This window comes from Chlamydomonas reinhardtii, chromosome 10 (genome assembly GCF_000002595.2).
Source record: "Chlamydomonas reinhardtii strain CC-503 cw92 mt+ chromosome 10, whole genome shotgun sequence".
Taxonomy (NCBI): Eukaryota; Viridiplantae; Chlorophyta; class Chlorophyceae; order Chlamydomonadales; family Chlamydomonadaceae; genus Chlamydomonas; species Chlamydomonas reinhardtii.
The window spans coordinates 4,402,524-4,428,058 of record NC_057013.1 but is presented as its reverse complement, the minus strand read 5'-3'; the positions used below and the strand labels follow the sequence as shown (position 1 = coordinate 4,428,058).

Below are 25,535 nucleotides of genomic sequence, written 5' to 3'. Positions count from 1 at the left end.
AATGACGTATTTAGGGTGAGGAATCACGCTCTGGCGGAACACTAGACGCACGCTACGGCGGCCTGCGGGACGGAGGGTTGACTCACTTGTGCGGATGAGGCCGATGTGGGTTGCAACCACCGAAGCTGTCGAGTTGATGCCGTATCGAATGATGGCAGGCAGGAACTCCGTGAGGACGGCGTTGTATTCATCGAGCCTGCGGTCAACATGCGTCAGTTGGTCACACCGCCCTGGATGCGTTAGCACGCACGACACCCACGCACGACACCCCTCGATCGATGACAGAAAGAAGCAGCCTCGCATGAAGGCACCAGCGTCGAACGATGCACACGTGGGGGACACGATGAACTACACAAGTGTCCTTCTCACGTATACAGGGTGGCTAGATTGCCTCCGAAGCCCTGGCAGGCGCTGTCAGCCTCATCAGGAGTGGCCAGCGTGGGAATGAAGAGGAACTCTCGGCCGCCATACTGAAACACAGCGGATGCGGAGCGCAGCGCCTCGGCCGGTGTGCCCGCAGCTGTGCGAGCAATGCAGAGGAGTGGCATGCGGGGTTAGTGCGGCGTACTAGCATACATGTACTGTGAGCACTGTGCTGTGAGCAGCATGTAACAGGTCAGCCCGCATCAGTGGTGTCCGTACCTGGCATTTGGCGTCGCAGACCCGTCCACGCTATGGGAAGCGTTGTGTACTGGTATAAGAACCGCCCTGGTTCAGCGTAGCCAATCCAATCCGTGATCGCTGCGCTGAATCGTCTGCAGCAGAATGAAAGACGTAAAGAGGTCAGGCATGAAGAAGGCGTTGATATATGGACGTGTATGGCTGCATGCGTGAAACATTTTGAAACGCTTCAAATGCTTCCGTGCCTTCCTATCCGCCTTGAACTAAAGTCGGCATGATGTATGACGCACGGTACGGGTCTGCGTTGTATATATGCTAAGTTTCATGGAAACCTCATCAGAAAACACACTCACTTAATCTCGTCCTGGTCGCGGAAGCTGGCGAGGTTGCCGCCACGCCGCTGGCAGAAGTTGAGTCCCTCATACCACGTCAGCTGTGATGAGCATGGTTAAGGTATTGCGACACGGATATGCAGGGGGTCAGCTGCAGCGATGACCAGGCTATGTGCTGATGAAGCCGGCGGCGGGCCACGCACACCATCAACAAGTGCAATATGCATCCGTGAACAACTGCAGTGAGCTGTGATCTCCATTTGGACGAGACCATTTGGGTGCCGGAGGGGCAGCAATTACTTACGCTAACGTTGTAGAAGCTGAGCTCGTCATTGTTGGTAGCAGAGATTTGCACATTCGGCGGCGCCACGTCAGCTGAGTTCGCACCCTCCACCGTGGCCTTAGGCACTGTCGGTGATGATGCAGGGTGGGGCGGATTGGATGAGGTGTCGTACGCATGCGCTATTACGAAAGTGACGCACGTACGTACGTGCATGTCACAAGATTTGCAGGGCGGAGATGTGTTTGTAATTGTCGTATACACTGGCTAAGGAACATGACCACCAATTCTAGGGTAAATGCAGCCCTACCCCCCAGGGCCTCCCAGGCAAAAGCAACGGCGGCCATCCAACCCAATATAGCTTTCATACGCAGCTGCCCACTCACGCAGCTTGCAGAGTGGCCGGCGCACTAAGCCGGTGCACACGCGGTCGTTCCAGCTTACAAGCCCACTGGTCACGTTGACGACCAGCTCCACGCAATCCTCCACGCCCGACAGATCGTTGGGCTCTGCGGCGTATCAAGGCATAGCATGTTTGTGCATCGGCCAGTGCTGAGACAGCAGTCCATGTTAGTAGATGAGTCAACACCAACGCGTAACAATCCCGTATATCCTGAAGTGGGCCCTCATCTCCACGGATTCGTGTGCCGTGTGACACGCGTGCAGTACGTCTTTCTGGTGCGCAAGGCATCATTATCAATGCCTACGCGAACTGACGCAACACGGTGTTGCTGCCGGCACGCGCTTACCGCCAGGCGCCCAGGGCGCGACGTAGCCACCCATAGGGGTGTTATCTTGGTACGTGAAATCGTACAGGCCATTACCTGCAATCAGCACACGCAGATCAGTACCTAAGTAACAAAAGCGATATATATAATGCGATATCCGAAGGCAAATGCATATGGTCATATCTTGGGGTTATACCCGCGAGCACAGATGCGGCTCACCAGTGCGGCGCGCGCCAATCCAGACACCCAGTACCGCGTCACCGGTGTTCTCCGCCGCCCACTCCTGAACCACTGAGCCGACCGCCAGGCGCTGTAAGTAGAAAGGGGGTGGCGAGTAACAGGAAGGCAGGCAACATGCGGGTTCGATGTCGGTTACTCCAAGAAGCAAAGAGAGTCCCGATTGCCGGGCTAACACTGAGAGAAACCACAACAACTGAGTACCGTACACAAGTTCCAGTACCGACCATCTCGCACCTGCAACTCATCCTCAATGGTCATGAGCGCGCCATCTTGGGCCCTGCACAAGTACACACCAAGGGCACTCAAGTCAGCGCTAGCCAGGGCGGCGGGCAAAAGCACATCGCCATAGGGCTGCTTGATTGATTGATGATGGAATGCATGCATCCGAGCCATCAGCTGCCCCGCCCGCCCTATCTAACCCAAGTTGCTCCCTCCCAATCAAGCACCAGCAGCCCCGTCCGGCCGCGCCGTGCATCCCGCCATCTCTCCCCCTGTCTAACCACACTGACATGCAGAAAGCGACGGCGTTGCCCCAGTCCAACAGCACGTCGAACAGCGCAATGGTGGCGCCAGTCACCACGCTGCTGGGCAGGGCAGCGGACGACACGGGCGTGGCAGCGCCGCCAAGCTCCGGCACGATGCGGCTCGAGGTAGCGGTGTTGATGATGCCGGCTATGCCCAGGGGGCACGTGCGCTACGTGCGGCGGGCGATGGACGGATGGGCGAACGAACGTGACGGCGGGAGGGAGCATGCAAGACAGGAAATGGGGGTGCGGTGGGTAAGGCCAGCCATGCTGATGACGGTAATGTGCCATGTGCATGCAATGACCCAAGCGGAACAAGCCATGCCGCTCGTTTGCGGCCGACCAACGCACGCACCCACCCACCTCGATGACATACGACGTGCGGGGCGCTGAGATGGCAATGTCAGGGCTGATGTAGCGTCGCTGGCCGTAGCCCATCGAGCTGACGTTGGCGGCAGTTGTGCAGTTGGTGCAGTTGGCAACGAAGATCTGAGGCGGCGCAAAGAATGGCGTGAGGCGGGCTGCTATGGACGCCAGGGACTCGGCGTCGCCAAGCGGCGCGTTGTCGCATTCAATGCGGACGTTGAGAAGGTCATCGTCTGCGTCCACGCGCGACAGCACTGAGACGACCTGTAGCAGCAGAGAGGTTGATGAGTCGCAAACGTCACAAGAAATCACGTGCGGCCGCCGCATGCGTGCTGCTGCAGTTGTCATGCCAAAGTCAATGATATGGTGTTCATGCAGCAGCAGGCTGCAGCAGGGTAAATGTGGCGCGCTGGCAAAGAGTATAGTGCGAAAGTACGTCACCTTGGAGCCGGCCGGACATTCGTACTTGAACGTGACCGCGGGTGCGGCTGGCAGCTGGTTGGGCGGCAGTTGGGCTACAGAGCAGGCAAGGAAGCGCAGGCCAGGTAACGGGTGGGTGACAGTGCGTGTCAGGTTGGTTCACGGCATGCATGCTGGATGCACACCGCTGCGTATCTTGTTTCAGACACACTATCTAATTGCGTGGCAGAAGCAACAACTAGGCTTGAAGACCCACCCACATTGGCACCCCACGCCCTCACACTGCGGCACTCCGTCCACCTTAGCACGCCCCACGCACCCGACACGGCCAACGCCGGTGGATTAGGCTCCGGCACGTCGAAGCAGCTGACTTTAATGCCGTGCAGGAAGGAGGAGGTGGGAACGCCAGATGTGATGAGTACGCCGCCGCTAAACATTGATCGCAACACCGTAATACCCGACACCAGGGTCAGGCCCAGACAGCGGTCTGTGAGCTCCGAGATACGGTCAGCCACTTGTGGTGCCTGAAGGCAAAGTGATGTGGGGAGGCATGTGTAGGATGGCCATGAAAGACGCCCACCAAAGGGTCGCAGTGGCTGGGGGCGCACAGGAGATGCGCCTGATGACCCGTCTCATCATCATCTCCCCTCATTCCCTGCATTCAAACCACTGATGCCCACGTATCTCTATCTACATTTCATCCAGGAATATACTAACAAAGTGCATGAGCGGGCAGGGTGCAGGGAAGGTATGTACATGTATGTGGTGCCATCACATGCTCGCTGAACAAGCACGCGCGCGCACGACTTGCTCACTGCGTTTGATAGCGCGGGTGGCAGGAAGCTCAGCTTGCGTGTGTGCAGTTGCGTGTCGTAGCAATGCGCATCAAGCGAAAGCAGCGCCGGAGGCGTGGTGGTGGGGGCTCCAGGTACGGCCAGCGTGCGAGCCGTGAGCGCGCCAATGCCGCCAGGGCACACCGCGGACGTGAAGGGCGTGGTGGCGGCGGTCGGGGCCATGATGGTTGAGACCTCTGCAATGTCGGCAGGGGACCGGGAAAGTGCAGGTTCGAAGGCGCATACTTGCAACAAGGATACTTCTTTGATGCACTCCGCATGCTTGCAAGTGCGTGGACAGTGGATGCTCCGCTAACTGCTGGATGCAGATAGGAAAATAGGTGGAAAACAGCTCTCACCGCGCGTGACGGTGGTGGGGCCGCTGCATGTGATGCTCAGGCTGCGCACAAAGGCCACGCCACCCATGTTGGCGGGCGCCGAGTCGAACCTGCACGCATGATAACCCCGCGCGTGCACACGCAGTTAACTTGAAAGAATGGACGCGGGCGCCATCATGCAGGCGTTCAGCCGACGTACGCGTCTAACTTGTGCAAAGATACCGCAGTGGTACATGAAAGGCGAACAGGCAACGACTGGAGCTGCATGCCATGTCAGCAGCACGGCTGCTGGGACCGGCGCAACTGGAATTGGTCCGGGCGGGCAGCTGTAGCCTTACCTGCCGTAAACGGAAGTGAGAAACTGGCCAAGAGGGCATGCCAGGGTAAGGCTGGTCATGCTGTTCGCCTCAATCTGGCTGAAGGGCGATGGCGGGGCTGCGAGAAGGTCAACAACGGGATGCGCGGGGCAAGGTAAGGGTGGGTGCGTGGGACAAAGACAGAACATAGGTAGTAGGCGTACGCGGCTAGTCACACCATGCCTGGGCAGGAGTATTCTTGGCTGCGGCACGCACGGTCGTCAGGAGTCTTGCAATCAAAAGATACACACAGCTCGTGACTTCGGCAATATGGCAATGCTCGCTCCAACAGGTCAGCGCCCACACAGCAGTCGTCGCCGCAATTAAACGCAGCATTCATCGCTCACGTATGGGGGCGGCAGGCGTCGGCACCGTCCACGGGGTGCACTTGAAGACGAGGCTGGTGATGACCGGGACGGGCTGGTTGCGGACGGTGCCTGGCGACGAAGCTGGCCACTCCTGAGTATTCCAAAAGATCTCCGACAGCACGGTGCTCGGCGGGCACGTGTAGCTGAATGGCCGGTGGCTAGGGTAACCCACGGGCGCGGTCGGCAGGGGCAGAGGCGTGGCCACGGTACGGCATCTGCATGATGTATGGAGGTATATAAGTCAGGCTATGGCATCGTGGGCGGAGATAGATTGGCAGGTCGGGGAGATGGGGAAAGGCAAGATCTGGTGACGTGGCACAAGAACATGCTCGTCTCCCGCCCCATGCACGCATGCGGCGCCGCCTGGATGCAGCTAGCCGCCGCAGCGCACCTGACAGCGAGGTTGTTGACGTACGACGGGTTGGCGGGAGGGCCAATGCGGAATGAGAGGTGCAGGCCGGTCACTTGCACAATTCCGGTGGGGCATGCCGCACCACCCACAATCTGCAGCAGACGATACAAGTTGGAGGCGCCAAGGTCAGCTAAGGGTGACGTGCTGCACGCGAACGCACTGCTGTTCGCTGGCTGCGCAAGCTGTCGAGGCCCCAATTCACCAAACATACATATGGCGTCCTAGCGCAACAGCGCCGTAACCCGCCACAGCGAGAGCAGCATGCAGGCTCACCGACACATTAAAGGGCTGCCCAGAGATGGGAGGCAACGTTGGCACCGCTGGCAGGCCTGCGCTGACGGTGTCGACCGCACCCGGTGCCGATGCTAAAGGTGCGCACACGCCGCCCAGCCCCGTCAGTGGTTGGTTCGCCACGGCGCCAGACTGTAGCAAGGGACGACGGGCGCGTGCGGCGAAGACCGTGTGAGAGTGCGTTGCCATGGTAGTGAGATGCTGAGACATTTAATAAATGGCAAACGCATGAGTAGCGGGCATGTGCGCCACGCTGCTGGATATTTAGCGGGTGAAGCCCATTGGGCTGCTGGTCCTGCTGTTGCTATGCACCAGGCGAGTGAAATAGAAATAGAAATAGATACACCCTGCCGTAGGCAAGTGGTGTGAATTAAGGGAGTGGGGGGAGATGAGGAGGTGGGCCAGGCCTGCCTCCTGTACGCCCCCACTACCGACCAGGCGAGTGACGCCGGTGCCGTTGGGGGCCTTTCAACAAGTTCATGCATGTGGCGGAATAATGTGTACTGATCCCATGCTCCACAGGACGGGGCGAGCACATTATGAAAGCAAAGCGACCCGATCGCACCTGCAGCGGCAGAGCCCCCGCCGAAACGATCGGCGTTTGTAGCTGCGTGATGATATGGCGCTGCGGGCAGCGCAGCACACCTTGGCGGGAGGTGGTGACCAAGGGCGATGCCGCTCCAGGACCCTCACCAAACAGGGGCGAGCAGTCGCGGCAGAGGATGACGTCTGCGTGCGTGTGCATGCAAGCGCAGGTGTGTGAAAGGGAGCGGGACACAGTGCGGGACTGTGTAAGTTCGCTTGGTCACATGAGGCAACCGCAAGTGTCAATAGATGGTGCAACTGGATGGAGCGGGAACATCGACGCAACAGGCCCCTCATGCGTCATACAAGTTCGGGCCATCTATCGGGTAGGGGTGAGATGCCACTCGAAACATCATCAGCTATCCTTACCGGCGTAAGTTACGTTAGCAGGTGGTGGTGGCGGCGGGGGAGAGGGAGATGGTGGCGGGGGAGGAGATGGCGGCGGAGGTGGAGGCGACGGCGGGCGCGGTGGCGGCGCCGGCGGAGGCGACGGCGTAGGAGGTATGGGCGGAGGAGACGGCGGTGCCGGCGGCCTGTGTTTGGTCCAGGTAGTGCAATGCGTAAAGGTACGTCAGTAAGTGAGGGACCGGTACACGATGAAACACGCATGGCACATGTTGCATGCGTTGCTGACTGTCGGCGCCAGTTGACCGGCGCCACGCCCCACACTTAAGGTAAGACAGGCAGGACCCCAGAACAAGCGTGACAACGTACGTACCTTGGCGGTGGTGATGGAGGGGTGGGGATCTGGGGTGCTGGCGACGGCGGAGGATTCGGCGGTGAAGGAACCCTGCGTCGCACGCGATGGTTGAAAGGGCGTGACATGCATGGCAGCGGCGGGCGACCATTGAGTCCAACCAACGGCCATACACGCAAGGTATGCCACCTCATGCAACACACAACACGTGAGAGCTATCCCACACACGGCTAGATGCTGTTGCTTACGGGGGCGGCGATGGTGGGAATGGCGGGGAGGCACGGGGCGGAAACGGCACAGGCGACGGCGGCTTGGGCGCAGGCTGTGAGCGCGAGCGAGGGTTCAGGGTTAGTCGCCAACATCAATGGAACATACACACGCTTCTGATCTTGCAGATGTGGATGGTATCAAGTAAGATGCCGGCAACGCCGCATGGTAATGCAACGTACCGACCTTGGTCCGTGCGTAGGTATTATTATTATTAATGCAACGTACCGGGCGTGGCGGCTTGGGCGCCGGCGGCGGCCGGGGAGGACGCGGGGGCGCCGGGGGCGGTGCGGGAGGGCTGGGCGGCGACCGCGGGGAAGGCGGCACAGGCAGTGTAGGCGGCTTCGGGCTTGGGGGGCTGGGGCTGGGCGGCTTCGGGCTTGGGGGGCTGGGACTGGGCGGCTTCGGGCTTGGGGGGCTGGGGCTGGGCGGCCGCGGAGGCAGAGGCGGAGAGGGCGAGGGGGGCTTCGGCGAGGGTGGCAGCGGTGGCTTGGGCGGCGCAGGCGGAAGAGGCGACGGCGGGCTGGGCGACGGCGGCTTGGGTGACGGCGGCTTGGGTGACGGTGGGGTGGGCGACGGCGGACTGGGTGACGGCGGCTTGGGTGACGGCGGACTGGGCGACGGCGGCGAGGTCTGTTGCAGCCGGCGCCTGGCGCTGCCACCGCCGTTGATGCCAAGGTCCACGCGCCGGGACTGCATCAGCTCCTGAAAGAAGGCCCCAGTAGCTGCCGCCTGCGTGTTGCTGCTGCTGCTGCTACTGCTACTACTGCCGGCATCAGTGGCGGCGGCTGCGGCGCGACGCCAGGCAGCAGATGCAGTCTCGAGCGCGGCACGGCGGCGGCCGGCGGGCGGCGGAGACGGCGGCGGAAGGGGAGGTGATGGCGGCGACGGCGCCACCATTGCGACCGGCACAGCGGCGCACAGCATCCGAATCGCGGCCAGTATGTTGTCGGAGGCCGTATAAGTGGCAGCGTTGAGGAACAAGCCCTGCAGCAGATGGGTGACATGCATGTGGGGATGCGCGGGGCGGGTGTGTTGTCTCGTGAACAGCAGGAGCAGGATGGAGACAAGATGGGCAATGATAGATGGGACGTAAGGTGGCAAGGTAGAGGAACGGCTGCTTGTTGCGGTCCAGCAGCCGAAAGGCTGCGGGGCCTGCCCGCACGTACGGCATATGCACGTGCTAGTGCGCTCATACATGTGCGTGAACGTACGCGAGCGCGCGCGCACCTGCAGCCCAATCGCGAGCTGGCCGGGCGGGCACTCGTAATCAAAGAAGGAGGCCGCGGCGGTGCAGTTGCGGCTGGCCGTGGGAGGCAGCACCGGCTCAACGGCACCACTGGCGCACGTCAGAGACACCTGTCTCAGCAGTGGCCGTGGCGGCGCGCGGCAGCAGAGGAAAGTAAGTAAAGGATGCATAGCTGGGTCCATGGGCGTGTCAAACGTACGGTAGCTACACGCTCCTACCTACATTTTAATGCCTAGCATCTGAACCCACGGGTTTACGGTGAAGCGCCCGCCCTTATTTACTCCTGCCCTTCCACCCCCTTGATTGCAGCGCACGCACCCCACCTGGCACATGCCGCGGTTGTCGTAGCTGCCCAACATGCCCGTCACTCCGCCGGGGCCGCAGCGCGCGGTGTACGACTGGATGACAGGCCGCTGCAACTGCCGCACCCGCAGCTCGTAGCCCTCGGCGGAAACGGAGCCAAGCACACCCGCGGAGACGGTGCCGGCGCATGCTGCGCCCACGTCCTGAACGTGCACACAAGAAGCAGCAGAGCACACACGCTTTAGTGTGCATGGTCGTCAAGCAAACCAGAACTTGCGGTGGCCCCAGATGCACGCCCAGCTAGCGCGCAATACGGTACCCACCTGGATTCCACGGGTGCCGTTGTCGACGAGGAAGGTGAGGGAGCTAAGCAGCGGTGCAGCGGCGCCGTCGCTACCGCACAGCAGAGAAAAGGGCGTGGCAGGTGGCGTCCCTGCGGGGTTAGCGGCCACGGCCGCGGGGTTGCCGAAAAGGGGCCCGACGGCGGCGGGGGGCTGGATGAGCGTGTCGTCGCTGATGGGCAGGGTGTCGCCACTGAAGATGCTGCCACTGCGGAAGCACACCTGCGGTTGTGGAGGAAGGGGATTGGGAAAGCATGAAAGATTTAGGCAAAGCGACAAAGAATGCGGACGAAGAACGGAGCTGAGCTGCTGGATTGGGCATCCGCACAGCCAAGGGCACAGCGGGCCAGCAGCTTGCTCAATTCACGTCTTCTACCGTACGGCATCGACCCAGCCAACCTTACCCCAGCCCGCCAGTGGTCCAGCCCACACACAGCCCAACTACAGCACCCCACATGCTCGCTCGCACTCACCCGGTCGCTGTCGGTGATCTCGGACAGCAGCTTGGGCAGGCGGTCGGAGTTGGGCATCCAGGGGCGGCCCATCAGGTAGCAGGAGCCCTGGTCCTGCAGCTGGTTGGGGCGGCCCAGGACCTCGTCGGTGGGGAGGAAGGACGCGCGGAAGCGGGGCAGCCACGTGTAATACACACACCTGCACGTGCGATGCAGTTGGTAGGAGGGGGAGGCATTGTGTGTGTGGGGGGGGGGGTATGAGTGTGGGTGCGGGGATGCAGCAAGGAGTCCTCGGTGGCAAGCCACGCACGCAAAGCGCTGTCGTGGGGGGAGGTAGCGGTGCGTGGCATGCACGCACGCAGGGCACGCTGTATACCCAAGCACACGTACTCCAAACCGTGGCACAAGGCTAAGCAACCACTGATGCTGCTGCTACACACTGCAGCACGTACGGGCCTGCATCTTAATTTACCGTAATCACTCACCGGAAGTTGAGCATGCAGGCGGCGGCGCAGGCGCGCTCGGTGCTGAGGTAGAGGGGCATGCTGGGCAGCTCCTTGCCGGGCACCACATAGGCGCGGCCGTTGGGGCGCGTGAGGCAGTAGAAGTTGGGCGTCAAGGACACCGCGGGCATGCCTGCATGCGACCGAGGGCGGGGCACAGGCGTTCAAGGCGCACAGAAAGTGCGCGCCAGACGCAAGTTCAGACGCCGCAGCTTTCATTGTAAACGTCGCATATGCGCGTGTGCACATGCTGTGTTCATGCTGCCCCGCCCAGACACTTGCGCTGCCACCCTAGCTACGTACGGCCCGAACGGCCCCGCCCCGCGCACCCGTCTGGCAGGTGGTGGGCATGCGCTCGTTGCAGCTGAGCGAGTACACGCCCTGAGGCAGAAACACGCTGTACATCTGCACTTGCGGCGCGAAGTAGTCTGTGAGATTGTAAATCGTCAGGTCCTCGTACACGGGAGAGGGCGGCGCGTTGGGAAGGCCGGGAGGCGGCGCGGGCGGCGTCAGGTTGGCCGGGCGCGGTGGTGGGCTGGGCGGCTTGGGGCCGGGCGGGCCCGGCGAGGGCGGGCGCGGCGGCGGCGGCGGCGGCGAGGCGACCCGGATGGCGCCCTGGAAGGTGGTGGCGTTCCAGAAGCTGTAGAGCGTTCCGGCCTGTGCGTATGTGCAAGGAAAGGTAGACAGGGTGAGTGTGTAGCTGGCCGCGTGCGTACAAATGATGGCCGGCGGCCGGGTGCACTCAGCTGCGGCCAAGGCACCGTGTAGCAATAACTCAACTTGCTAAACACCTCCCTCACTCACCGAGACTGTTACGTTGGCGCCGCTCGGGCCTACGATCAGACCGCAGGCCGCGTCGCCGAACTCGCTGCGTGCGGGAGCAGTACACATGTCAGAATCTAAAGAAAGACACGTTGCTGACACCGCATGCAGCGCGCCACACACACGTTGGTTAGCAGCGCGGGCCACTGTGTGACTGCCCGTTGAACGCGGCTTGCTCCAACCTTCTCCCCCAGAATACGCACCCGGGCTCCCAGGCGTTCAGCATGCCGTCAGTCGTGAAAGTGCCGTCATTCCAGAACAGCTGCGGGCAGGCATGGGAGCCCAGGGATAAGGTTAACTGAGTGACTGTTGAATTGAAAGCAACCAAATGATCCCGCCTCCTTTTGCGGCTGCCCTCTTGCCTCGCACAAGGCTGCCAGTACCACCAGCTATCAATGCACGCGTCACACACACACACACACACACACACACACATACACACACACATGCACAGAAACACCCACCTGGCCATCGCCGTACGAGCGCAGCCCCAGCCAGGTGTGCGTGGGCAGGTCGCGGTGGTACTGGCTGGTCAAGTCCTCGCGCACCCAGGGGTCCGTCAGCGTGGGCAGCTCTCCCTGGGGGTTGCATGCAGGGGTTGGAGGTAGGGTTTGGGGAGGGCAGGGGAGGTAAGGGAGGTGATCGGGATCCCGCGGCATGCGTTGCTTGGGCGCCGAGTGGGGGCATCTTAGGCTGCGCCGGACACGGATTTGGCTGGGGCACGCGGGATCATGTTTGTTTCCTCATGCCGACCCTGCTCTCCACATCAACACTCGTTACCCTTCCAACCACACGCCGCACCCGCCGCCACCACACGCCCAAGCTCCTCAAACCCCTCAAGCCCCTCGCCCCTCGTGCACACGCCGTGCGCACGCGCGCACGCACACACACGCGCAGCCCCATCCAGCCAGCAGCCCCCGATCACTTACGCCCAGGCTGCGGCACAGCTTGTTGGCCTCGGGCTGCGTGAGCATCAGGCCGGGGTCGCCCTCCTCCGCGGGCGCCAGCACGTGGTAGGTCGCGGACAGCCATGGCACCTCCTTGGCCGCGCGCAGCAGAGAGCGGGCCAGGGCCGTGTCGCCTGTGCGTGCGTGCAAACGCAGAGAAGAAGTGAATGAACAGCAGGCAGGGATGGGGAGAGCGTGGGCGGGTAAGCGGGTGTTGGTGTTGGTGTTGAGAGGTAGGTAGGTGGAAGCCGGGGCCCACCGCAGTTCCCGACACCACCTGCCAGCAGCCCTGGCGACCCGAGAGCTGCCAGGCAGTGTGAGGCGCCAGGGGTGCACGCGCAGAGGATTGCTACAGCCCGAGACACCCAGCTTACGGTACACCTAAATGCGTCGCCTTTGATTGCTTGCCAAGGCGCAGGGACTCACGCTGGCACACAAAGGGCAGCGCCGCAGTGCAGCCGACGTCGTTCCACAGCGCCTCGCTGCTGATGACCTGGCGCAGGCCCGCGCCGCTGCTGCCGGCCAGCCGCACGGTGGTTGCAACGCAGTCCTCTCCACCAAACCTGCGTCGGGTGCAGGCGCGGGGGTTAGCTGTTCATGCGACCTTTGTGTAAGGAACGGAGGGAGGGTGGGTGCGTGCTGGCGCGCGGATACGGTAGCTCATGGCACAGCTAATACACTCCCCGCCCGGCCGTGCTCCCTGGCCCAGCCCTCCATACACGCAAATTGGGGCCAACATACACCGTTTCCCAACCCACCGGCCGTCGGGCTGCCCGCCCGCCCAGGATGTGAACGTGAAGTCGGCGCCGGATTCCGCCCACACGAAGCGGCCCTCCTGGGCCGCGTCGCTACCGCCCAGCCAAACGTACACGTCACGGCCGCTGTGTGTGTGGAGGGGTGCAAGGATGTTTGGAAAAGCAGTACAGGGGGGGTTGTAAATACCAGCCCAAACTAAACCCGGGGGGGGAAGAGGCGTGGGGAGGGCGCGGATGAGGTGGGATGCAGGCCATGATTGGGCAGCACACCACCCACAACAAGACCAAGCTGCCACCGTTAGCACTAACCTGCTGTCATGCCATTCACGCACCGGATTAAAGCCTACCCCCCCTCCCGCATGCTTCTTGATGGGGAGTGGTGCATGTCACCAAACCCCAGACCCCCCGGACACGCGCATGCATCCGCATGCGCGCCCATGCAGATGTCTTCGGGCCTTGAAAGTACAGATGACACGGCCACCCTGCCAGCCCTCCGGACCTACCTGTAGATGTCGTCGGGTCCCAACTGCCCGCTGCTGGCCCACGCGGTGATGAGGCTGTACACCACACCCGCCTCGCCACGGGACGTCACAGACACCAGGTCGCCACCAATTTGCTGTGGAGCGGAAAGGCATGCATGTGTGTGTGTTTGTGTGTGTTAGCAAGGGAAACAGCATGCGCGCGCCCGCGCAAGGCGTGTGTACGGCACATGCATAGGTGTGTCAGGTCAATGCAGCTGGACAGTGGGGCGCGCGGAAGAGGAAGGGCGGGGAGGTCAGCACATGAAGCGGGGAGTCGTGAGGAAGAGGAAGGGCGGGGAGGTCACCACAACGGGGTCAAGTAAGGTACGTGGCGGCCGGGCGCTTCACGCCCGCCCATCCCATGCATGCTCCACACATACACCCCACCCACCTCACCTCGACCTCCCATCGCACCCGCACACACGCACCTGGCAATGGTCACGGGCGTCGGGCCAGTTCTTGCGGACCTGGTACAACAGGAACTCTGAGTCGCCCAGTGTGGCCACCAGTTCGGGCGAGCCCAGATCCTCACTGCCGCGGGTGGACACTGCGGGGGAGCGAGGTGGGGAGGCGGAAACGCGGGAGGGGGGTGCATTAGCTAGCCAGGTGTTTGTTTGGGTAGATAGTCCACGATTGTATGTAGTTGTGGAGAGCCTTCGATCGGCTGCATCCATCACATGCCCCTCACAGCCCGCACAGCCTCCACCCTCAGCCGCTCTCAGCCCCGCTTCAGTCCCCTCGCGCCCCCATCACCCCACCCCACCCCCGCCCTCTTACACCCTCGCGCCCTTACCCGTGTTGGTGCACTCGGGCGGCGAGTACTCGGTGCAGATGGCCGGGTCGCCCAGCACCGCGCGGCCGACAGCGCCCAGCAGCTCGCCGTAGCTGTCGCCGTCCACGTCCCACAGACCCACGCCGCCCAGGCAGTGCGAGCGGGCGAAGCAGACCTGTGCAGACACCGCAGCGGATATACAGACGGAAATATCGTACCGCATGTGGGAAAAGGCGAGCGAGCACATCAATAAGCACTACCAAACGGCCTCGATGCGTTCCCGCTAGCTTGGCCGCTGCAGCTGCAGCCCCCCGCCAGCTGCAGTGCAGCCCTGTAACCTAGCTACGGCGGACCAGTGGCCGGAGCCGTGACGACGCAGCACGCAGCACGCAGCACGCAGCACGCAGCACGCACCTTGTTCACAATGGAGTAGGCGTCCTCCCAGTGCGCGTACTGGTTGGCGGCGAAGGGGCCCACGTTTGCGAAGGCCTCCGGGTCGTGGCGGGCCGCGCCGGGCGGCAGCAGCAGCTTAATCTCGGACTGGTCCAGGAGCCCCTCCACGCCCATGCAAGGGCCGGGGCTGCCGGGGCCTGAGGCGACGGGTTGCGCGGGGGGCGACTCGTTACGGTACGGTTGAGGTAGGGTCCGGCGAGGGGAAGTGCAGGCACGGTGCGTGGCGCGGTCAAGAGCACGACGTGGTAGGAACAACAGGCCTCACACTTAGCACGCACTGCTGCAAGGCCACTTGTGTTTGCGGAGAAGGCCCTTGCAATCAACCCGGGTGCTTGCGGAGTGCACGCAAGCATACAAGCACGCACGCATGCATTTACGCAGGCCGGCAGCCACGCACGTACCTCCCACAAAGCCATCGCCGTCCAGCACGAAAGAGCGGCCCATGGATGACGCCACCACAGTCAGCAGTTGCGGTGGCGCGCCGGCGGCCAGGATCTGCGGAGTGGGGTAAAGGTGGGTTGCAACAGAGGGGGGGCGTGGGGACGGCAGGATGGCAACATATCGTAGGTGAAGGGCGCAAGGCGCCGGTCGTGTTGCGTGAATCCCAGCGCCTCGATACCCTCTCCCTACCCTTTCGGATGATGATGGGACGTATTCATTGGGCTGGGGCACATAACCCAACCCCACCCCACCCTAAGCTCCCCAGCTCCTCGTACGTAGCTATCTAAGAACGGCGCCGCTGCCACCCACGCAGTAAGGCCCCACCCACCAAGTCCACCAGCGAGTTGACGGACAGGCCCTCCGCCTCCTGGCAGTCAAACAGGGGGGTCTCCACGTAGGGCGAGGCGCCCAGCACCTCGTCACCCTCCAGGTCAAAACCCTGGAGCGGCAGGCCAAACAGGTAGGAGAGTCAAAAGGGCATATCGGGAAACCCTGGAGCGGGAGGCCGTAACAGGGGAGTCAAAAGCGCGCAGCGGGAAAGCAAGTACCGCATGCGCTGCGGGGCAGGCAGCCGGGCCGCGCCTGGTTTTCAGGGGCCACGTGTGCGCAACCAGCTCTCATTGTCCAGTTCAGACAAGCTCCAATGCCCCAGTTCACGTGCATGTTGACACATACACGCGGCACGTACGTGTGGAGGAAACACGCTTCACGCACACACCGAAAAACACGAGTCACCTAAGTCACCCACCTGGAAGTTGATCATGTCGACCAGCAAGCCCAGGCGGCCCCAGTCCATGCTCACGTACACCTCGCGCGGCGGCACCGCGAGAGACAGCAGCTTGCCGGCAGGGCGCAGGGTGGCGCTCAGGATCTCGAGCAGGGCTGTGTAGCCCTCGACCTGGGGTGGTGGGCGGGCGAAGGAGGATGATGACGAAGGGAGACGCAAAATACCACCATCCGCCGCGCCGCCGCGGCTAACCTAAGCCCTCTATCTATGCTATGTTGGCCTGCGGCCCCGCGCGCCCGCCGCTCACCTGCTCCGACTGCAAGTTGGGCCAGCTGAGCTCGGCCCCGTCCAGGTTGTAGGCGTTGAGGAACGTGACGGTGGCGTTAGCGAAGCCCACCACCGACTGCTCGTTCAGGACCAGGCGGGAGTAGTCAGAGTCCAGGCCTCCGGGTCCGCCCACCGACACCAGCACGCGGATGTCGGGGTTCACGTTGAACAGGTTGCTGTGGATGGAGTGGGGGGGCCCGCCGGAGCGAGTTAGGGCTGGTAGGGTCCGGCTTTGGGGGCGCAGGATTTGGAGGATCCGGAGGATCAAGCAAGGCATCAAGTCAAGGATGCACGGTGCGGGGCATACTTGTACGACTTGCTGCCCTAAGCCTACGCGTGTTGCGGCATTTCCACATAAGCCACGACTGCCCATGCAGTCACACATGGTGCATACAAGGCACAAGTAACGCACCCGTCCAGGTTGGCGAGCACGGGCCCGTCGCGCTCGTTGGCCAGGTCGACGCTGATGGTCTCGGCGTTGGGCTTGACGTGCGCGAAGATGACGTGCGTGGCTGCAGCGGCGCGCTGAAGTGCAGTGGTCTCTACATCCGCGACCGAGGCCAGGCAAGCGGGCGACCTGCATGTGTATGTGCGCGTGCGGGGGTGTGGTCATGGGTGGGCATTGGTATTGGATTTGGGGTCAAGGATGGCGAGCACTCGTGGGGAGTTTCTTCTATAACTTGTCTCCCTCGCACGTACTTGTCGGGGCGGCGGTTGGTGTAATAGGCAACCACGCGACGCGGCGGGCCGCAGCGGTGCTCCACGGGTGCGGCACCAATGACGTCGGCAGAGGCTACAACGCTGGACGCGGCTGTGGCAGCAGAACCGGAAGCAGTGCAACCGGTAATTAGGTGAGACGATGTATGGAGGAAGCACCAGACAGGCAGGCAACCAACCGAGGCGATGTGGTTCATGCCACTGACATGCATTGTGCCAGGGTGAGGCAGATGCGTTGGGGCAGGTCGTAAACATGCACACACACACACAGAAGCCACGCACTGGCGCATGCACACGAGATCCGCCATTGCTAGACCACTCCTCTGCCTCCGCCGCCCACTGCTCACTCTGGTCGGTCTGACCCAGGTCGAGCGTTAGCGGCACCGCGAGACTGACAGACGAGGGGCTGAGCCATGCGGCGGTCGGCAGCGCCGGCCCGAAGGAAGCACCGGTGGACACGAGGTAGTAGGAGCCGACCTGAGAGGGCAGGAGATGGGGTGCAGCCGATGCAATTGAACGTGTAGGTAGTGGGTGACAGGTCTGCCACAGCATCGTCAGCAGGTACAATTGCACTGGCCATGGGCACGCCGCCTGGCCCCGTCCATTCATCCCCAACACCACCTCACACAAGATTACTTGCCCACACGCGCATCTATCCACCCACCTCGGTGAATATGAGCAGGTCGTCGCGGCCGTCCACGTCCACATCCCGCACATGCAGCGACGTCACAGGCCCGGGCAGCGAACCTGCAGCAGCAACAGCACCAGTAGTGAACCAGCAAACCAGCAGTGAAGATTATCAGCCATCGTGCAATGAATGAGCGCATGCAAGGAAGAAGCGCAAGACAACACATGAACACATGTATTGGGTTACCCCAGCGCTCCCGATTCCATGCCTGCGCACTGCTCTACCCACATCAACACCGCTCCGGACCCACAGCCCTACACAACCCTGGGCCACTCACCCCACACGCCCAGCCCGCCCACGTAGATGCGCTGGTCGTAGCTGGACAGGCACAGCAGCTGCGGCTGGTTGGTGCCGGCAATGGTGCCGTCCAACGAGCCGTCCAGGCCCACAAACTGTCCCAGGGCCTGAGGAGGCAAGGTAGGCAGGGCGGGAAGGTGATCTTACTAGAGAGATTGCAGAGATGTGGGTCAGCTGGGTGGCTGCTGCACAGCTCTACGTGTTAGGTAGGGTAGTGGCGCCGTCAATAATACCAAACATCAACCCTGCAGCCATACATGCACGCACCACGGCTTGCGGCGAGGTGCAGGCGCCGCGAGGGAACACAGCGGCGGAGGTCATGTACCAGTTGAGGGGTGCGGGCGGGCTTGTGGTGACCAGGGTCAGGTAGAACTCCTCCGTCTCAGTCACACGGTCCAGATACACCTGTGCGTGGGGTGAATGGGAACAAGGGAGCGGGGAGTGGGAAGCAGGGAGTGGGGAAGTTGGGAAGTCGGAAAGTGGGGAGTAGGAAGATGAGACCTGGAAGGGGTTGCAATGCAGAAATGCGAATGGGAGCGGACACTGCAAAAAGCGAGGACGTATACGCGTGCTTAAATGAGACCTATCGCGGCCGTAGAGTGGTGGTGCCTGGGGGCATGATACAACTTCCTCGCCATGTGACCATGCGCTGCGACCCACCAGCGCGATGTCGTTCAGCTTGTCGTTGTTGACATCTGATGTGATCAGGAAGCAGTCCTCGCCGAGTGAGGCGCAGCGTCCCGACACCTGTGCAGGAGGGAGTTGGGTCGTACAGGCGTCAAGTGTACAGCTGTGCAAAACCACCCCGTCCGGTACCCTGTGGGAGGTTGGGGACTAACGTGCTGCTGCCGCCCGGCGGTCCATACCGTGGAGAGCTCGAACCAAGTGGTACCGTCGCCGTCGGTGTCTGTAGGAATGGAGGAAAGGGCGGTTCCCAGTGTTGAGTCTAGGCAAGGTGAGAATGCCGCGCGGCCGCCTCTTCACACGCTCCCTCCCGAAAGGACATGCCCCTTCCCTCACCGTCCACCAGCTTGTTGTTCCGGTTGCTTGGCATGTACGCTAGGCGCAAGGTGGGCTGATCGAAAAACACCATGTCGGAGGCACGGTCTCCCGTCACGTCCGTGAAAACATAGGAGCGGGTTGTGGTGTTGGTGACATCGATGGAGAAGGGCGAGCCAGTTAGGTCCAGCCAGGTGGTGAGCGGCGAGAAGCCGCGCGAGCCGCTGGCAATGGCCACCTGTGGAAGACCAAGGCATGAGTATCAGAAGTATAGTGACAGGAGCCTGGCGAACTGGTCCGAATGGACACAGCGTGAGGGACCGGGTGACGCGTCAGACACGTTAGTGTCAGGAACGATGCCCATGGTGCAGGTCGCAGCTTAGGAACTGCAAATTGAACACTTCTTCGCCATGCCCCACAATGCAGACTCTGAGCAAGTCGCGAGCGCGTGCGCCGAGCACTGCGACAAGCCGTCCAGCTCGTTGCTTCTGGCGTACTTCATCCCTAAATAACATGTGTATTCACTAAAGTCTGCATTTGCGTGTACACGCATCAGGCCTTTGCAAAATACTTCACCGCTAGGTAGAACGTAAGAACCCGTATGGTTTGGCCCTGCAGATTTCTGATAATATGCTTAGCCTACACAGCATACAGCCATAAGGTAAACGGCTTCATACCTGCGAAACCGGGTTGCGAGTTTGCACGAACCGTGTGCTCGCCTTTTCCCGCCCTTTCCCGCCTTCTCGCCTTTGGCCCCCAATCGACGCGCCTGCGCTTTCCTGAGACGTTCTGCAGCAACCACCGCAGAAGCGACGCTACACCACCATCTGGCTGTGGGAAACTTGCCCGCACGTGTGTCCGTACGCATCGCCAAACATGCCACTCACCTTAACCTGAGTGGACGTGACGGCGACCAACGAGTCGCGGCCGCTCCCGGTCATGTCGGCAAGCAGGAGGACGTCGGGCTTGGGCGTCGGGCCGAAGTCGTAATCAGCCTCTGCTGAGAAGGTGGACCCCCAGGGGCGGCCGAATGCAGCGTGACCGATGAGCTTGCCGTCCGCACCGTACTTGAGGAGCAGGACATCCTGCAGCCAGCGATTGCACACATTCAAGCGAAGCGTTATTTTCAGGTTGAACGGGGCGGGGATCACAGAGCTGCGGGCCTGGTCGTGGCACGGCCTACCTCACCCCTGGCTACAAAGTGACCCCTAATGGCTGGCCTTGCTTGAAGCCACGAGGAACAGTTCCGAAGTGGTTACAGAAGGGCTATGGCATTCACGGTAGCTGCGGAGAGTAGTTTCAGGTCAATAGCGACCATCAAAGCAAGACGGCACGTGATGTGGTGCCTTGACCTCCCCTACCTCGTGCCCCTACCTGAACCAACTGCTTCCCAGCTGAGTCCGTTGCCCACCAGCCCCTCTGGCGCCCCCCCCCCCAAATGGTCCTTCCGTCTCCCGCACTGAACCAACCTGCGAGCGATCGCCCACAACTTGGTCATCAAACTCTCCAACCAGCATGGCGGTTACTCCAGCTTCGGGAGAGATGGGAGACTGAGTGCTCCAGGGGTCCGTACACCTGGGAAGGAGAAAACGAATCGAGCACGAGAAGAGGGATGAGCGGGCATGCGCCTGGCTGTACGGGCGCTGCTCATTGTGCAGCAGGGAGGCGAGCTAGGGCATGCACATCAGTGCCGACTTACAAGGTAATTTTCCCGACACGGTATTTTGGAAGCTTACCTCCCGTACTTGTGTGTACGGGACATTGTAATTACGGGACATTGCAAGCTTCCTGCCTTCCGCACTTTTGCAGCATTAATCCTGAACTTACAATGAGCGAGAGACGACATCTGTTCGCAGCGGTGGGCGCTGGTAGCACTTGACCACCACATCCAGACCAGGGCTGGCGCAGCTGGACGGGAGGGTCCATTTCTGTGCAAATGTGCGGGTGTGGATGGGTGTGGGCCTTGTTTGGTGTGGGCTGGGGATGGCAGTCAAGCTGGCCAAGCCCCCATGATGGACCGAGCGGCAGTCGCGAAGCCCCACAAACAGAGAGCTCTAGGTTCCAATGAAACGGAAGCCTGCCAGTCCCGCACCCTTTCAAAGTCATTGGTGAAGTTGCCGCACTGAGTGATGGAACTGGCTCCTGGCGGGCAGTTCATAATGGTTGTGATGCCGTAGTTGGGTCGCGCATCGGGGATGCCCGAGGTGGAAAAATTCATGTAGGAAGGCGGGTTGAGCGGCGTGGTCTCAAAGCCAGCCTGCGGGGAGGCGCAACACAAGACTGAGACACTCAGGCGCGGAGGGGTGCACATTTCAATCATATGGCAACGCGTGGGGTAGGGGCATAGGCGGCAGCCGCACCGGCTACTATGGGGGAAGTTTGTTTGGCGCATGGGGTTGCAAGGATGTTGGGAACAGCAGTTGGCGCATGGGGAGGGGGTTGGCAGTACAGGAGCAGCCGGCGACGCCGGTGGCCCCTTCGTGCGCACGCGCCCTTGATTGTCAGCAACGCAACCACTACAGGTAGGTACCGGTAGATAGGAAGTAAACGCCCTTCCCATGACACAAGCAACCCAGCAGCCCACCTGTCGGCACACCACGTCCACAGCTGAGGCGTCGAATGATGCCCAGCACACAGTCTCCCAAGTGGCTGACTGAGAGTGCACCTCTATCAAGGCAGGGGGCAGTTGGAGGACGGGGTGTGGGGCCGGGGGCATCAGGGGAGTGCCATGTAGGTGGCCGCGGCGGCGCAAAGTTCGGGGCGTGGAGTGGGCAAATGAAGTGGACAACAGACGATCAACATAGCATAGCAGTGACTAAGGTGTAAGGGGCATCGGGGCCGCAGTTGCGCGGACGCCACCCATGCAGCAAGCCGGTGGCAGGCGTGGCTTACCCAAACGGCCCTCAGACGGGTGCGCGCCGCCGGCGAGTCGTACAGCGAACGTGGGCTCTTGGCAGAAGATGAAGGCGGGCTCCTGGGTTGGTGTCGCGGTCGTCTTGTCCACGGGGCAGTCACCCAGGAATGACTCTGTGCCAGTGCACTTGAGGCCGGGCAGGATCAGACGTCCAGGGTTGCCGACGAACGGCTCCACGTTGCCAAATACATAGGCTCCTGTAAATGCGTAGTATATGCGCTGTCGGAGAGGCAAAGGCAGCAGACTGTGCATGCGCTTGCGTGCGGCTGACTTGGAGACAATGAGCGAGGAATCGTAATACAGAACGGAAAGCCCTGCAGTCCCCAACTGTCGCTCACCAACAGTAGGCAGCTTGAGCTGCCTACACACCACCTGCGCATCCTCGTTCGTGAAGCCAGAGCTTGACACGTAGCCCCACCTGATATGATAAACGTTCGAGGCGTAGCAAAAGGGCAGGTCGCGTTCAGGCATTGCACGCGTTGGTTGAGGTAGTTAACACGTGTCAGGGGCTAGGTACAGCAGGGTCGCTTGCTTTATATTACGGCAGGTCATGGAGGTGTAAACGGTAATGCCGATCGCGTGGCTCGCTTTTGCTTTGCTGCAACCATGTGGCTGGTGGGGCAAGTGATCTCACCCGGTTCCCAGCCAGGCCTGAACTCGGCCCTGCTTCAGGCCGTTGGCCAGGAAGGGGTGGCTGGCGTTGTTGACCAGGCGGACGGTGTAGTCGTCTGCAGGCGGTGGCACGTGCATGGGGGGGCGGAGTGTGCGTGGTGGGAGGGCGACAATAAAAGGGCAGGGAACCAAAGAGGCTCTTGTTCTACTTATACGCTCTAGCTCCGTGGTCCTGTCACTCACCTTCAAAGCATTGCACTCCGACCGACTGAGCCCGAGTGCCTACAAGCATTATTACCGGTAATGACGTACGGACATGTATGACAGGGTGTGCATGAAGGCACAGCGTACGACGGCGGTGCCGCCACAGAGTATTGGATGCGGGTAATGAAATCTCGACGGCAGGTAGAGATAGAGAACATGTGTGCTTAACGACACAGCTTAGGACAGAGAGTCCACCCGGCACGGTACAGCCCTGCGCTGCCTGCTTGACCGTACGTGAGTTGCTTTAACAGCTGTGTCTGAGCTGATGCCCGCATGCACACTCACAGCGTCCGAGGTTGGTCACGTCGCGCTCGCACTGAGTGACGCTGTTCTCATCACCCTGCAGGATAAGGGCGGTAGACCTGAGAGTAGATAGAAGTAGTAGAAGCTATATGGGCCGTATGGGATCCAGCATACATGCACCAAACGACCAGCGGAGCAAGCTCTCTCCGCCAGCAGCCAGCGTCGAAAGAAAAGCACATGGCTAGAGGATCGTGCGCGCATGGGTCGCGCATGAGTGCCAGGAGCACTGCATGCTATGTATGACCCAGGCACACCCATACGGCCATACCCGGCAACGTAGGTTGGTCATGGTGATGGGCGGGTCCACGGAGTTGAGGTATGCCTTGGAGGGGAGGTGAAGCGGCAGGAAGGAAGAGTTCAGAGACCGGGCGGGCAAGCAGCTGCAGTAGCGGGTTTACTGCAACGCGCCGCGTGAATTCATAGGGTTGCGACTGCACGCGGCTTATACATGGCGCAGCAAGCGGCCCGCTGTTGACTGCTGTTATGGGGTGCTTCAAACCACTGATGCTCGGTGCCATATCGCTCCCGCCGTGAAGCCATCACGGACGCACCAGGATCTCCTCAGCAGACGCGGGCTTGCCGTTCCCCCAAGGGCCACCCCGTGTGTACTCATTCCAGGCCTTAAATACGGCCTTGGCACCTGCATAAGTTGAAGTGTAGTTCTTGTATGTATGGGATCAAGATAGATACGATGGCAGGCATCGGTCACTGCTGGGGCTTTTACACTTGTCTCATCTCGGGCGATGCGAGGGAGATCGCGACGGCAGCTCCCACCGAACGTAAAGGGGGCTGTGCATCAGCAACGAGGGCACCTAGAGGCCCAGCCATGAAAGAACCAAGGGTATGTAGGCAACACTCAGTGGCACTTACGTGAGGAAGGCAGACTGAGGGTCCTGCAGATGACTGTGATGCCGAGGTAAGGGGGTTACAAGGGGCGCTTATTAGAGCGTGGCATGGCTTGGGAGGTGGAGTTATGGCCGTGGGCTGCAGGGCTGCGGGAGGGATCAGGCGATCTGCTGGCAGATACCGTGTGGTGACTGCCACAAGATGTGGCCTTGACGGCTCTGCTGCCCGACTCTAGCTATACCGACTCATAGCAATTGTCCCTTCTAAAAGTACAGCTATCAAAGACGGACCCTTAAGGGTGTACATACCTGCGGCATCTCGATCGTCAAAACCCTCACTGAAAGGTTTGCACGAGACGTCGCACAGCGGCAGCAGAAGGGGCGGGGTCGTTAGTTGGTCAAGTTGGGAGTTTCGGGGGAGCGGAATTAGGTGCAGGTTTGTACAAGCAGCCGCGTGCGCAGTTTGCTGCAAGTTGTGGATCGTTGACAGGTCTACGCATGTGACATGGCTGCCGGTGGTAGCCTGCGTCTGCAAAACGCTGTCGCGCGCTCCACGTACGTGGGTTGCTCACACACCGCGGACGGCCAACTGCTGGCGAGAGTATTACCACATAGCGGCACACATCGTGAACCACTGCGTCTTCGGTCTCAATTTATGCAAGATACGTGTTGCGCTGAAATAGTGAGGATTCTTCGTTCTTGCCGACTCCATGACGAGCGATGCATGTTCATGCGCGTATGGTCAGCATACATATCGTCCCGGCGTTTACCTGCAAAGCAGACCCGTACTGGTGGTGTTTGTGTTGGATACAACGAACTCCACTCGGCCTTCAGCCGGCCCCGGCGGTGTGGTGCCGAGGAAGAACTGGTTGTTGAGCTTCACTGAAATGCATGCAGCAATACGTGATCACGTTAATACTGTAAACTATCTGGCAAAGGAGTTACAGCAAACTGTGCCGATGAACCCAGGATGAACCTCGTTCACTCCTGCTTGCGGCCCTCGCCGCGCACGGTAAAAAGTCTAATGGCTGGAGCTTCACACCTACCTGTTTGCGCACTTGCATGCAGCGCTACCAGGAGCAAGCCGAGAGCAAGCCCGGCCGCCTGCTGATGCCGCGCGCCAACGACGCGTGATGTCTGGCGAGGTCTGCCCATCACGAATGCGAAAGACATTTTGCCCAGCTACAATGCTAAACAAGCTCAGCGTGTGCGACGGTTTCCATAGCGACAGTGTATATGTCTGCGGCAGGACGGGAACTGCTGAGTGATATACTATACGTATGCGAGCCTGTCACCACGCACGCCGAATATGTGCACAGAGTACACATACACGTATGCGGGCGAGCTCAGCCAAGTTCATACGCATGTGACGGTTGGTACGGAGCAGACCCATGCGCGGTTACGCGAGGTGAGTCGGTCAACGAGGCGGTGTGTGATGCAAGGTGCCCCTGGTGTGATGACTGCCACATTTGCTGTTTGCTAGTTGACGCAGCCGCTAAAAATGCGGCGGTTTTTGTGGTTTCACATACGTCAGCGTTTCAGTCTATGTGGCCTGCTTTGATTGGTGAACTCAGCCCTTAGGCGCAGCTATCAGTGCCGAATGATTCCCGAATGCTGTCGCTTCC

At 61.1% G+C, this 25,535-nt stretch overlaps 2 protein-coding genes across 3 annotated transcripts in view; both read right to left on the bottom strand.

Moving 5' to 3' along the window:
- The window catches only part of CHLRE_10g451600v5 (uncharacterized protein), a 62,112-nt gene extending 42,515 nt beyond the window's left edge, over positions 1-19,597 (bottom strand). For both annotated transcript variants that reach the window (XM_043066978.1, XM_043066979.1), the window contains exons 1-54: positions 19,392-19,597; positions 18,994-19,210; positions 18,840-18,880; positions 18,634-18,720; positions 18,241-18,378; positions 17,954-18,080; positions 17,653-17,735; positions 17,336-17,465; positions 16,971-17,082; positions 16,684-16,848; positions 16,252-16,447; positions 15,966-16,115; positions 15,546-15,656; positions 15,178-15,271; positions 14,738-14,913; positions 14,345-14,498; positions 13,980-14,098; positions 13,534-13,646; positions 13,034-13,156; positions 12,702-12,838; positions 12,258-12,409; positions 11,793-11,906; positions 11,532-11,590; positions 11,311-11,374; positions 10,836-11,163; positions 10,489-10,639; positions 10,025-10,202; positions 9,534-9,773; positions 9,231-9,413; positions 8,889-9,017; positions 7,887-8,645; positions 7,640-7,713; positions 7,413-7,484; positions 7,064-7,227; positions 6,675-6,838; positions 6,092-6,241; positions 5,798-5,910; positions 5,386-5,621; positions 5,021-5,117; positions 4,704-4,792; positions 4,327-4,541; positions 3,831-4,035; positions 3,533-3,606; positions 3,089-3,355; positions 2,711-2,895; positions 2,436-2,478; positions 2,181-2,271; positions 1,983-2,057; positions 1,620-1,742; positions 1,258-1,361; positions 975-1,054; positions 643-755; positions 370-520; positions 87-196 (exon numbers count right to left, since the gene is read on the bottom strand). In XM_043066978.1, the coding sequence (XP_042920376.1) occupies positions 87-196; positions 370-520; positions 643-755; positions 975-1,054; positions 1,258-1,361; positions 1,620-1,742; positions 1,983-2,057; positions 2,181-2,271; positions 2,436-2,478; positions 2,711-2,895; positions 3,089-3,355; positions 3,533-3,606; positions 3,831-4,035; positions 4,327-4,541; positions 4,704-4,792; positions 5,021-5,117; positions 5,386-5,621; positions 5,798-5,910; positions 6,092-6,241; positions 6,675-6,838; positions 7,064-7,227; positions 7,413-7,484; positions 7,640-7,713; positions 7,887-8,645; positions 8,889-9,017; positions 9,231-9,413; positions 9,534-9,773; positions 10,025-10,202; positions 10,489-10,639; positions 10,836-11,163; positions 11,311-11,374; positions 11,532-11,590; positions 11,793-11,906; positions 12,258-12,409; positions 12,702-12,838; positions 13,034-13,156; positions 13,534-13,646; positions 13,980-14,098; positions 14,345-14,498; positions 14,738-14,913; positions 15,178-15,271; positions 15,546-15,656; positions 15,966-16,115; positions 16,252-16,447; positions 16,684-16,848; positions 16,971-17,082; positions 17,336-17,465; positions 17,653-17,735; positions 17,954-18,080; positions 18,241-18,378; positions 18,634-18,720; positions 18,840-18,880; positions 18,994-19,210; positions 19,392-19,487 (7,921 nt within the window). In that variant the 5' untranslated portion in view covers positions 19,488-19,597. The remainder of the gene's footprint in view (positions 1-86; positions 197-369; positions 521-642; positions 756-974; positions 1,055-1,257; positions 1,362-1,619; positions 1,743-1,982; positions 2,058-2,180; positions 2,272-2,435; positions 2,479-2,710; positions 2,896-3,088; positions 3,356-3,532; positions 3,607-3,830; positions 4,036-4,326; positions 4,542-4,703; positions 4,793-5,020; positions 5,118-5,385; positions 5,622-5,797; positions 5,911-6,091; positions 6,242-6,674; positions 6,839-7,063; positions 7,228-7,412; positions 7,485-7,639; positions 7,714-7,886; positions 8,646-8,888; positions 9,018-9,230; positions 9,414-9,533; positions 9,774-10,024; positions 10,203-10,488; positions 10,640-10,835; positions 11,164-11,310; positions 11,375-11,531; positions 11,591-11,792; positions 11,907-12,257; positions 12,410-12,701; positions 12,839-13,033; positions 13,157-13,533; positions 13,647-13,979; positions 14,099-14,344; positions 14,499-14,737; positions 14,914-15,177; positions 15,272-15,545; positions 15,657-15,965; positions 16,116-16,251; positions 16,448-16,683; positions 16,849-16,970; positions 17,083-17,335; positions 17,466-17,652; positions 17,736-17,953; positions 18,081-18,240; positions 18,379-18,633; positions 18,721-18,839; positions 18,881-18,993; positions 19,211-19,391) is intronic.
- Positions 19,598-19,655: 58 nt separating this feature from the next.
- On the bottom strand, positions 19,656-22,907 carry CHLRE_10g451500v5 (uncharacterized protein). The gene is made up of 9 exons (XM_043066977.1): positions 22,742-22,907; positions 22,521-22,614; positions 22,225-22,304; positions 21,865-22,083; positions 21,557-21,579; positions 21,065-21,229; positions 20,800-20,900; positions 20,442-20,547; positions 19,656-20,057 (listed from the first exon to the last, which is right to left on the bottom strand). Exons 1-9 carry the CDS (start codon positions 22,788-22,790, stop codon positions 19,788-19,790), a joined length of 1,107 nt encoding a protein of 368 aa, XP_042920374.1. The 5' UTR covers positions 22,791-22,907; the 3' UTR covers positions 19,656-19,787.
- Between the last annotated feature and the right edge of the window lie 2,628 nt (positions 22,908-25,535).